The 13,064-nt window shown below is 35.9% G+C and overlaps 1 protein-coding gene and 1 long non-coding RNA gene across 4 annotated transcripts in view; one reads left to right on the plus strand and one right to left on the minus strand.

The window, feature by feature from the left end:
• Positions 1–561: 561 nt before the first annotated feature.
• Positions 562–6,324, plus strand: LOC104609937 (uncharacterized). 3 transcript variants are annotated; one of them, XR_737352.2, is made up of 5 exons: positions 562–822; positions 927–969; positions 2,119–2,281; positions 3,271–3,328; positions 4,792–6,324. It is a non-coding gene; the product is annotated as an uncharacterized LOC104609937 (long non-coding RNA). The 3 variants fall into 3 exon arrangements; XR_737351.2 differs by having other exon boundaries at positions 563–855; XR_016085303.1 differs by lacking the exon at positions 562–822 and having other exon boundaries at positions 836–969.
• Positions 6,325–7,968: 1,644 nt separating this feature from the next.
• Positions 7,969–13,064, minus strand: part of LOC104609938 (double-stranded RNA-binding protein 4-like) — a 29,118-nt gene continuing 24,022 nt past the window's right edge. The window contains exon 5 of the mRNA XM_010276375.3: positions 7,969–8,389. Coding sequence (XP_010274677.1) covers positions 8,332–8,389 — 58 coding nt within the window. The 3' untranslated portion in view covers positions 7,969–8,331. The remainder of the gene's footprint in view (positions 8,390–13,064) is intronic.

Consider the following 13,064-nt stretch of genomic DNA (forward strand, 5'->3'; position numbering starts at 1 on the left):
GTACAGCTGTCTCCCAAACCTTTTCTTATATTCGGTGATTAGTAAACCTCCAATTGAGTGTGCTTCACATATGATGCGCCCGAGCTCCATGACTCGTGAAACACATCGTTGGCCTAATTACCAATCTTAGACCGAAAGTTGAATATAGTTGGAAACAATGGAAGTAGAGCTTGAAATCATGGTGTTCAACGATAAGAAAATGGGGAATGACAATGGAAGTTGCGTGAGGAAGAGAAGGTTTCTCTCAAATGAAAAGGGCATTTTCAAACATAAATGGGTAACTTTGATATTTTTGAAAGCTATAATAGTCATACGATGGCACATTTGAATGGTTTATGGCGGAACATTAATGATAAGGAAAGTATTAGTCGATTGTTAAAAATAATAAAAATAGTGTTAAACAATTTTCAAATAATAAAGATACATTTTATCAATTCACTAAACCACAAGGGTAGTTTAAGAAATTTACCCTATATTTTTCCTCTAAACTCTATATTGATCATAGGGACAGTATAATATAATAGCAATATCGTCTACTCAAACTATCTTTAAGATGAGCACAGAGTTTTCCGGAGAGAGAAAACTGCCCGCTCGTCTCTCTCGTTCGTGTGCAAGATTCACACGTGATCTTGAACTAATAGAGGATTAGAGGTCTTCTAACTCGAGTTCAGATCTGCTACCAACCACTCTCCCAACATCGTTCCAAATAACTCACTGCAACCGTACATCGGGAACATCTCCGGAGATACTCCCAATGCACGCTGAGATGTGGGAGTGGGGCGCCAATCCGAACTCTTCAATTTCATCCTTCCTCCATCTAGGGTTAGGGGTTTTGATTTGATGCTACGTTTATAGGTAGGGTTTGGATTGACCTCTAGGGTTTGTTTTATTCTTGTAATGGTCTGAGTTTTTGATGTTTGCTGCAGGGATTTGGGGACGTTGCATCATATTCTCTGAGGAAGCTACAAGGTACAGTCTTCCATCTTTCACATACCAATTTTTTGTTCTTCAAATTTCCCTTACTGGTATCTTGCGTGGATTAACTGTTTGCTAATTTTCCATTACTGGCCCTATTGATATTACAATCTATATTCTTTGCTCAGAAATATTTTAGAATAAATATTTTTCTACACCTGACATTCTTTATTTGCAGAAGTCGAACTTTATATGTGGGCTATTTTTTTAGTTCGAGGAATGTCAGTGAATAATTGATTAATTTCGAATTTTCTATGTTTATAAGTTTATTTATCCTGAAATTCATGAGTTAACATATAATAATTAGTTAACATTTTTTAAGTTTTCCACCATATAAATGCTTGTTTGACATTCTTAAAAGGGACATCATATCTAAATGCATATATGAAATTCATGTTGCATATTCCAATTTGGTAGAAGCTTTTTGAATTTTCATTTCTAAAATAATATTGAGGTTGGTTGGAAAGCTGAGTTCCTTAACCCAAGGAAATCAAACATTGCATTCACAAAAATAAGTTGAGAATAGAACTATTCTCATGGTAAAATCAAAATCGGGGTTGCATGAGAATGGATCATGTGATTCTTCAATATGCACATCCCATGTTCAATTTGGAATGAGGATAGGTTCAATTTTGAATTTGCATGAATGCTTGTTTTTTGACCTTGGTAACTTAATATGCTTGCCCTCTGTTTCTATACTGTTGATCTCGGAATCTTCATGATGTAATCAAACAAGCATGTGCTGTGCATTTTATTATCTTGTTCTAACTTCTTATGCTGAATTTGGATTCTTTCTGTATATTACATAATCAGACAAGCTGTTCTTTCTCTGAAATATTATGTCACATAGCCAAATGGCTTTAGTTGGTAAATGAAACAGGCCATGCCATATGCTGATAGTAGATGCTTGTTCAATTTGAAATGATAAGTGGATGCTTTAATATAAGAAATTGAAATTGCAATAGTTCAATATATCCCATATTTCATTTTCTCCTCATGATTGTTTTCTGAATTTGGTTACTCAAGATGATTGTCTTCTGTCTTTGTATCTTTCTTATTAGTCTCAAAATCTTCATTATTCTAATGAAACAAACTTGCACTGATGTAATTTTAGTATTGACTAAGATGCTACTCCTACAACAGGTTCTCTGGTATCCAAATGTCTTGTGCTGAAAATTTTAAGGACACTATACAACAGGCTGGTCCAGCTATGAGATTGGATTATTCTCTTTCTGTCTCATTTTGGTTTGTGTTAGTGAGTTGCTTGTTGAGATCCGCCTTGATCATCCTCAACAATGAAACAAAGGTTATTTAGTTCTTACTTTTATTTGCCTACATATCTACCAGACTTACCAGCTTTTCTAATCCACACTTTTATTGTCATACTCATACAAATTCCATGCACCAAAAATAGCAGATTTCTCTACTCTCTATTGATGGAGCTTTGGGTTAAGAATTTTTCCAAGCCTAGCCTCAAGCCTAAACCAGCCTAGCTCACAAGTCACAACAATTTTAGTCCCAACCTGACCTTTAAATATTTAGCGATTGATTGTTAGATATCATTTTCTTTAATACTTTAACACTGGACTCGTACTTTTCTCATTAAAGAAAAGCATCAAAAATAATTTCACAGATTTCTTAGCGAGGTTAGGAATTATAATGGAAGTGGCTGTTAGGTATTTCATGTTTGTGGCATAATTGGAGATTGTTCAGCTGTTTTAACAGAACTCTCAAGACAGCATATGAGAAGGGAAGGGGAAAAAATTGTGCCCACCTATCCTGTTGGAGAGGGAGGGGTTTGTTCTAGTTTCCATCTGAGAATTAACTCACTGCCTGTAGTTCCATATTATTTCATTTTCTGATTACCTATGAACTGTTTCTTTATCTAAAATAAATTGTTACTTATTATATGCATTGTTTCTCCAGTTCAACTGAACTATAGTGAATTGCTTGATTGCCTGTTGTTTCTCTTTTTCAGTTGCATGCCTTGGTTGATTACCTAAATTGGCCGTTTCTTCATTATATCAGGACTTGCTGTTTCTTCATTATATCAGGCCTTGGTTGATTATCTAAATTGGCCGTTTCTTCATTATATCAGGACTTGCATTATCTCACTGCATGTAGTTCTACATTTTCTTATTTATTGATTACCTATGGACTGTTTCTTATACTATGGATGAAGCATGCAGTTGTTTCCTATCATACTGATTTGTAGTTGGTGCTTGAACTGTATGTACTTGAATGGGGTGGACTATATCAACAATATACTGAAGCTTGTCTATATATTTTCTGCAGGTATTTGTCACAGATTGTTGATTCATCTACTAGTTACTCGTAACTGGCTCAACTTAAGGTTGAGTTTTGCTGACTTCAATGTTCTGCTTATTCAGCTCAATATGTGTGAAGTAGAAATGATATATTTTCTATTGCTTTTTAATTTTAATGGTGTACCTGTATGTTATGGTATCTTGTTGGGTCACAATAGGGTGATCATGGGTCAGGCCCCGACCAGGCTGGGTGGGGCTTTGGGCCTATGTCGCTATATGCACTATATTTAATATATAATATTTTATATTATAATATTATCATATCATACATGTATAAAATATATGATATAAGGATATATCTATGATGCCAAAAAGGTATGATATTGGAATAGCTTTGACCAGTCAAACCTCACGCTATGGTGAATTTTGATGAGTACCACCTGATTGGTTACCACTTTTGTGATAGCAGTTGATTGGTTAAAAGTTTTTTTTTCCAATATCATGTTTTTCCGGTACCATAGTTGAATTACTATGATTTGGTGGTACTACCCAAACGCTATTTGTTTTTCTGTCTAATTGAAGATCTTTCTTTTATATTTTATCTGGATTTGATTCACTAGTATTTACTCTCACCTTAGGTCAACCACAAGTTAAAGAAATTCCATACTCCAGTATCTTCATCTCAATATGATCTTTGGGGGGACCATCACAGCTGGCTGGTTTTCTACATCATTAGCACATAATGTAGACCCCCCTCCCCCTTGAGATGTGGTGGATGTCACTGACAATAACAACAACGTTACGAGTCTCAGAATCCTACGGTCCAAGACATTGGTCATGGTACCAATGCTGAAGTTGAGCAGGCCTCTACTACAACAACTCCTCAACATGAAGCCCATAGGAAGAGAAATGTAGACCCCCCTCCCCCTCGAGATGTTGAGAATGAAATTGACAATAACAATGTTATGAGTTTCAGAATCCTATGGACCAAGACATTGGTCATGCTACCAAGTACCAATACTGAAGTTGAGCAGGCTCTACTACAACCACTCGACATGAAGCCTGTAGGAAGAGAAATTTTTGACTTTATCAATTAATGAACTGAATTCCTATGCAAGTATAAAAATAGATAAGCTAGTGGAGTCAATTAATGTGCTTATTGATAAACCAGAAAAGTACTCCATTTGGAGGGGCTGACTCAATGTGACTATAGCGGACTCTTCAAGTTTCTGTGAGTGTCACTTGTAGGATAGGGTACACAATAAGATGTTTCCACATGTTAGGAGGAATTGGATTGTTGACATTCTTAACAAGTAGAGTTCGTCTAGGTGACTGATTATGTTTGGAAGTGATTTTTAATTTGTAACTTATTTACAATATTTAGCACTGTTCTTTGGACCATAGTAGTTGTAATTGTGAAATGTTTTATTTGAATTTTAATGTATGTGATATGACGTGGTTGACTACTATTTTTTCTAATGTGTTATGTGGTCCAATTCTACTTGCTTGTGTTGTGCTGGTCATTTATGAAATGCACATTTCTTAGCAGTGAGCAATGGTTGATAGAGACACCTTGTTGAAAGTCATCATTGCAGTCTGTGCATTGGAATTGGAACAAGAGAATATCATTATTAATGCACTCATTGCAGCTTATGCAGATGATCTTTACAATGCCGAGTTAATTAAAGAATTAAATTCCTCTGCAAATGCAAGAATAGATAAGCTAGTGGACTCAATTAATGTGCTTATAGGTAAACCAGAAAAGTACTCCATTTCCAATTTCTTGGACGAGATAAACACCATAGAGGGGCTAACTTGTCGTGACTATTTGAAACTCTTTGAGGTTTTTGAGAAGCCCACTGCTAGAGAATGGTACATGGAGATGCCTTCAGATATTAGAAGGAAATGGATTCTTGATTTTCTTGACAAATAGAGTTCTTCTGGGTGGGCGAATATATGTGAGGGAGCGACTCTTAATTTGGAATTTATTTTTATGTTGCAATACTTTGACATTGTTCAGCTGTTTCTTCTTCGGACCATAGTAGTACTAGTGGAATATGGCATATATATATATTTGAATCTCATTTGCATATGATTTGCCTGATTAACTATTATTTTTTTTTCTAAGGGTCATGTACTACGACACCCCCTATAATTTTACATATTTGCTAAGGCCTACCCACTGTATGACACCTCGGTTGCAACTCCTTTACATATTTCCTTTTTCAACATTTTACATGCATTTCATGGGAACCCATGAAAGAGATATCAAGGTTACAAGCCTAAGGGCCTGTTTGGCGGCTCTTGACATCTCTCGCAGCAAGTCCACTGTACCATTTGGAGGCATTTCAGAGCTTTGGTTGCTGATAAGGCTAAATACCTTTTTTTTTTTGATAAAAGATAAGGATAAATACTTTGAAATGGTACGAATGGTCCCATTTAATTGTGTTGCACTTTTGCTTTTGTTTTCTAACAACCTATTTGGCACTATACTCATTTTGAGTGACACGTTAGAGTTTTTAGATATAGTAAATAAAAATAAAAATATTATTAAAGTATAATAAAAAGGTCAATAATGTAATAAAAATAAGTAAATTAAATAAAATCTTTTATCATTTTTCATAATTTTCTTATTAATTTAATTTATTTCATAAAATTTTTATTTATATATTACTGATTTTTATAATAGTTAATTATTCTATTCTATTAATTATTCATTAATTGTTATTATGTCAGTGATAACAAATTAACTAAATTAATTAATATTCATTTATGTTTTAATAATATTAAAATATTGATTATGATATAACCATTATTATTATTTTATTTAATAAGTATAATTTTCATTAATTAATAATTAACTATTTATTTATTTATTTTGTAATTATTTTAAATAATAATAATAATTTATGATTTTTTGGGTAAGTTATAAACCTGTACTTTAGTCTTTAGGGGTAGTGCAATTACCCCTTGAACTTTCATTTGTGACAAAGACACCCTCTGTTAAATTGAGTGGTGAAAATTAATTTACCAAAATACCCACTCAAGAAACTTCTATAAAAAATAGAAATTGCAAGAAAAATACAAGAAACCTTTTTTAAAACTTGAAAATTCCAATAAACATAATATGTAATTAATACCAACTAAACTACTAACAAATGGAAATGAAAAACGTTAAAAATTCATTGAGAAAAGGGTAATTTGGAGATTTAGAAAAGTTTAAACAATTACACGAGAACTTTCTTTTTCAAAGTTAATGAAATGCTAAAGGAGGGTGTCTTTGTCAAAATCTGAAATTCAAGGGAGCTTTTGTCGTAAATACGAATTCAAGGGGCTAATTGCCACTACCCCCAAAGTACAGGGTAGTAATCTGTAATTTTTCCCTTTCTCAATTCCATTATTTATTAATCATTTTATATTGTTTTAATTAATTTTTAGTTAATCTATTGAATAGTTAAACAAACTTTCTCATGTCTAAGGTTAAGATAATCAATTATAGTTTCAAAGGCATGATATTAGATTTCGGGAAAAACGGACAAATTCTAACATTGTAAGCACTATGTTCTTACAATTGCTTTCAGATATATAGACAGTTCAATCTAAATAGGAGATTGTAAGCTAATATTAAAAACTCCGTTTATCAAGAGTTTGTAGGCAATACATGTTACTATTGCCGTTGAACAGAGACCTTGGTGCTCCAACTAGATTATCCGCCCTGTTCAAGGAAAAATAAAGGCGTTGATGTCCAGCTATGTTATCTCCCACGATCAAGAAAAAAAATTGAAAAAGGAAATAAGATAATGTAAAAATCTAATTGGATCATCAATTAGGATACTTTCTGTGCCAACGGAGAAGTGTCTTGCTTCAGTTGTGAAAGTTCAGAGAGGAATCTGACGCACTAGAAAGTCTGGGTAGTAAAGCGACACATTGCCCAGTCCCCATGGTGTTGGGTATATTCGGAGTTTATCCCAAAAAGAATCATGTTAGAGAAGACTTTGATCATTTGCAGAAACACTTTAACCATTTAACTACGTCGTTTTTAATCGACTGAATAATTTGTGCTATGTACCAATGTGGTAAACTTTGGTTCCTAGACATTAGTTGGTATAGACCTATCAGAAAAACCACCAGTTGGCATTGGTACAAATATCACTGGGTTGAAGGATAAAAGAACAGAAACACCAAAAATAACTAACATGATCTTTCAAAATAAAAGGCCCTGCACATACCGGTGTTAAAAGAAGGAATGTGGTTGACTGAGTTGTCAGAACTCAGGAGTAACATAACCTTGTGTCTCCTTTTCTACCAAAAAAATAGAAAAAATGCAGAGATAATTGTTCCTTACCTTGGCACGTTAATTCCGTACCCAAATGCATGTATTCACTATCACCATTCACCATTACCAAGTAAATAAATTAACAAACTAAAAATGTGAATGGTAATCCACTGAGCACGCTCTCATTGGGGTGTGTGTGTATTTATCTTAAGAGCGTTCTCATCAATTCATCATTAATATGTAGGTAATCTTACCACATTCCTGAGCTTCATAACCAGGATATTATTCAAGTAACGTGTAGCATAAATGGACTACCTAACCACCAGAAACTAAACTTTCTCTAATCATCAATAGAAGATTCACTTTTTTGGGCCAAGCTGTAACTTTAGTGTGTTTTCTTTCTTTTTTCCTTTTCTTAAGGTTTTTTGTTGCTCTTGGAAGATAAGCGTGTTTGTCTTCCTTTTGTAAATCTTCTATTGATGAATTAATGAAAGTGTTATTGATAAAAAAAAAAACAAGTTCAATTACATATGACAGTACGTTGTCAAATGGCATTAGTAACCTCAACAGGGGTAATGAATGCCTGGACTGGAAATAACATAGATGGCAAATATCTGGTGATCTACATCCAAGTGTCCAACAAAACACAATAGTACAACCACCTCGACCCCGTTTCACCATTTGACAACTCTTGTCAAAGCTTGCTAATTTTGCAAAACTTTCCTGCATGAGGCAGAACAAGACCACTTCTCACTACCCAAAAAAGGGCGAGGAAAAAGGAGCATCTTTGATCTTTGTGAATATTGGCACTACTCATAGGGTTACAGAACATGATTGGGCCTGATTCTGAGGGAGTCCCGCTATCTGTGAGCTGCATTTTTTTTTCAAAATTGAAAATAATTAATGTATTGAATAAACCACAAAAGCAGAACATACATTGCTAAATACAAGGTTAGAAAGTAATATAACAAGCAAGCAGTAAAAGCCTACTGGGAGATGTGCGGCTTAACAACTACGGGGCATCGAAGTTAAAGACAATAAAGCACAAGGGCCCAACCGCCTAAGGCACTCTTATCAAGAAGTGGACCTACACCAAGCTGAGGGAGATGTGCGGCTGAAGTTCTTTTATACATCTATAAGAAAACTTTAAGGATCAAAGAGAATAAATAGTAAAGGCATGATATAAAAACAAAATACAATTACCCTTAGCGTGGGATGGACACCCAATGTAACCAACTGGCCTCTACCCACTAGCATCAACTGATCTTGGAATGCATTTGAATGATATGTTTACTGTAGAATATCTATAGAACATACTGGGGTGATTGTTCTTAGCCTGGCTAGGCAGATATGGCATTTAAATAGAATGGAATGGCAAAACAGGATTCATGTAGCTGCCAACCCCATATAGTTGGGATAAGGCTATGATGATGATTCTTGGCCCAGCCAAGCCCAGGAATTTGCAGGCCAAGCTGGACCCAAGACTTCCAGGCCCAGGCCTATGTAAAATCCCTCACCCTAGGTGCTAAGCCCGGTCAAAGATCACCCTTACTATGATCTCTCCAGCCTAGCTTTTAAGAGTTCATTCTCCTAATCTGGGTTCCTAATAAAGCAGCCATTCAAATTGTGTTTAGATGCTCCAAGGGAAGAGTGAGATCAGCTCCATAAATGGTATGCCTGAAGGCCCTGAACGTTGAACATCTGGCCTTGATGCATTCCAACTTATAACCACATCATTAATCCAAAAGGTGGGAGATCAGCTCCATAAATGTTTCTCAGATTACTACTTTTTTATGAGCTTGACTGCACTTTAGGCAGTTGAGTTTCTTATATTTGTCAATCAGACATTTTATAGAGGGTAATATGGAGGCTATCAAGAAATAAGGATACTGGAATCATTAAAGAGGGAGCTGCATAAAACCATCAAAATTATTAACATGGTAGATTTCACAGGACCTTCACTGGGAAGAGTGGAAAACACTGTAGATAAAGTAGATAATTAAAGCAGAAGCAATAGAAATATGAGACTTGAGGTGCAAAGTGAGGAAAACTGCTTAACTATCTACAGATTGAAAGAGAAGTAGAGAACACAAGAGAATTGCTAAAATGCAATCTGAACTGGATATTTTAACTTGGCTAATTAGAGAACTGTACTAGCAACCCAACCATGTTATCCAAAAAAATATATATTAACAGAATGTCAGAATTAGGCATCAGATTGAACATAACAACAGATGCAATTCTTATTGTAATCAATCATTAATACAATTAAAAATGAGCAGCATAAGATTATAATGTAGGCATATTGTGACAATCCCACCACTGGGTGTCTTGCTCTGATACCACTTACCATGACCCAACCACGTCTTTGGCCAACTCATGCAGTTCCAACCCCCTATTTGCTTATATTTTATAAAATATTCCTTACCATGACCCAACCATGTCTGTGACAATCCACACAGTTATATTTTATTCATTCATCTTAATAAAATATATTTTCTTAGAAGGCAATTAAAATTATAAAATAATTATTTTTGTGTGAAAATTAAGAATTTAAGACCCTAATATGGACTTGTTTCGGCTTGCCTCGAGAGGTGTGGTCTGCATCTGGGGGCGGAGCCCCTGGCCCAGCCACTATGTTCGAAGAAAGCAAAAAAGTGTAAAAAGGTGCATGCCTGGGATAAGGCGCAAGGCACACCGGGCATGCACCTTTTGGAAGTACTGCACCTAGGACCTGGGCGAGGCGCCTACCCTAAAATGTGCCTTGCTTGTGCGCCTGGGCATGCCTCAGGTGTGCCTTGTAAATCACTGGCCTCTATTCACTATGTTGAACAGGCTTGAGCTCTAATGTCTCCAGGATGGCTTATGCTTTCTTTCACCTTTATCTGAGACTCTAGTAGAGTGGAGTATGGTTGCATGCATTGAAAGGTTACCTAGGTGAGGCCTTTCATACAAGAGTATATTTGATGCTTTGTACTATATATCTATTTTCTTCTTATTAATAAATTTATCTGGTTACCAAAAAAATAGCATGCATATGGTAGACTGACATCAAAAACTGAAAAGGTGGCAGCTTTGTTCATACAGAATAACCTTGTTTATGGTTCTCAATTATCAAAGCTGGAAAGAAACCCTTAAAGGCTACAACAAGCTTAAGATCCAAGCATAAAGCCAGAAAAACAGTGAGGACAAAAACATAATGCCTCAAAAGCATGGGAACCACCCAAAGATAGCTTTATAAAGCTAAACTTTGATGGAAACAGTTTTGGTAACCCAGGCCCCCGGGGGTTGGAGGGGTGTTTAGGGACAAATATGGTAATATAATATCCTTAATTTCAGGTCCTGTTGGTCTAGGGGATTCTACAAGAGTTAAACTGCTTGCTGTACTATATAGAGTTGAAAGCACAAAAGAGATTAACTTAGAAAGGGTGGTTATTGAAGGGGACTCTCATGAAATGTATTGGGTTCAATTGTATTAGCCAAGTAAGGGGTTAACAGGGAGCAATTGTATTGGGTTCAATTGTAAATATTTGTATAGTGGAGAGTTAATCAACCTCTCCTTGGGATCCTCATTGTACATATTTTTCTTTTTCTATTCATGAAATGAAACCCTGTTAATTATCAAAAAAAAAAAAAAACTCCAGCCTCAAGTAAGCGTTCCTGTTCATAGAAAATCAGCAACAGAACAAGACCAAATAACCTGCACACCTCAATTATTAATAGGGTCAGTTCTGGGTATGTTTTCTAAGCATTGATTATAATAGAATCAGCATTGGACTACCTTCTAAGATGTTACATCAGTACATGTATGATGTAATGTAAGATGTTACATCATACATGTATCATCAGTACATGTATGATGTATCATTATATATGTTTTTCATGGTTTACCTGTAATATTTCATATAGAATGTCTAAAATTGCCCATTTTATGAGATAATAGGATATTTTGAGAAAAGATAGCAAGCAAATTGGCCCTATAATTAGTTGGGTTATCTGGTCTGACCTGATAAGACCCAATTATAACTGGCAGGTCTTTAATCTTAGTACTTGGACAATAAAAGGGCCAGTTCTAGATCTATTACTTACAGACTCTATAGGATCTGGGTTGAAACTGGGTCTGTGTGTCTTCTTATCAGTTCAGGACTCAGTTTACCCTGACCTGACCTAGACGACCAGACCCAACCTATTGACAGCACATATCTTACAACATGACAAGTTAACAAGATATATAGGCAATTTTTATGATGCCTGAAGTGTAATGATAACATTAAAATGCCATTTCCATGGCACATACATCCTGCAAGCCTAGGCAAAGAAGAATCTCTTCAATAACTTTCCCTAATAGCAATCAGTGTGTTTCTGACAAAAACATAGGATCAAATACAAGGAACAACTTCATGGCCAAGGAAAAGGGAAGGATGTTGTAGAGGTGTACTCGGGCAGAAACTGTATGGACAATATGGGAGAAAGGAACATGAGAATCTTTAAGGAGCAGGAAGGGAGTCAAGAAGTGGTATTCAAATGTATAATGGCCAGGGTGGTACATTGGGTCAAATCCATGAAACTGTTCTGTAACTACTGACATGATCTGTGGAGGAAGTGGGGAGAAGTGGTGGCAAGCTCATCAAGAAACTCAAGAGTCCTTAAAGAATGGACACTGCCTGAGAAGGATTGTATCAAACTAAATGTTCATGGAAGCGGTGTAGGCAATCACAGTCCATCAGGACTACAACAGGCAAAGGAAATGAATTTAAATAATCTGATTGTTGAATGAGACCTCAAGGTTGTAACTGGATGGTTGGAAAAGAGTGAAAAAACAGTGTGGGGATACAGAAATAAATTAAGGCGGATCAAAAGTTTAGTAAGAAACATAACTGTTAAGATCAATTGGGCGCCTAGATCTGCAAATGGGCTGGCTGATACTTTGGCTAAGCAAGGGTTACTAGAAACCAACTGTATTGGGCTTGCTTGTAATGCTTTTCTCTCTTTCAAAGTGGTAGGGTAGTATTCGTGACCCTACCCAAGGGATGTTTGTAATGACTACAACTTTTTGATCAATTGGGTGCCTAGATCTGCAAATGGACTGGCTGATACATTGGCTAGCAAGGGGTTACTAGTCGGGGTGTCAATGGACCCCGGTTTTGGGTTGCACCCCATCCAAATCAAGATCAATTTGGACAGATTGGACAGTCCAATAATACATTGAATTGGCCCAGTCCAAACTTAATAGTCCAAATTATTTATTGGATTGGATTGGACCTGGTCCATTTGTAATGGACTCGTATTGGATTGGATCAGATACAGTCCAATTGACACCCCTAGTTAGTAGAAGCCAAGTGCATTGGGCTTGCTTTGTAATGTCTTTCTCTCTTTCAAAGTGGCCCAAGGGATATTTGTAATGCCTACAACTTTTGTGTGTGTGTGTGTGTGTGTATACATACAAGTAGAGGGAGGTAAACTGTCTCAACTCCCCCGCAAATGAGTTAGCGGTTCTCTTCACCCAGCTGCATTTTATCTCAATGTCCTTAGCCAGCCATTTGAAT

The sequence above is a fragment of the Nelumbo nucifera genome, chromosome 4 (genome assembly GCF_055504915.1).
Source record: "Nelumbo nucifera cultivar China Antique chromosome 4, China Antique-T2T, whole genome shotgun sequence".
NCBI classification, from domain to species: domain Eukaryota; kingdom Viridiplantae; phylum Streptophyta; class Magnoliopsida; order Proteales; family Nelumbonaceae; genus Nelumbo; species Nelumbo nucifera.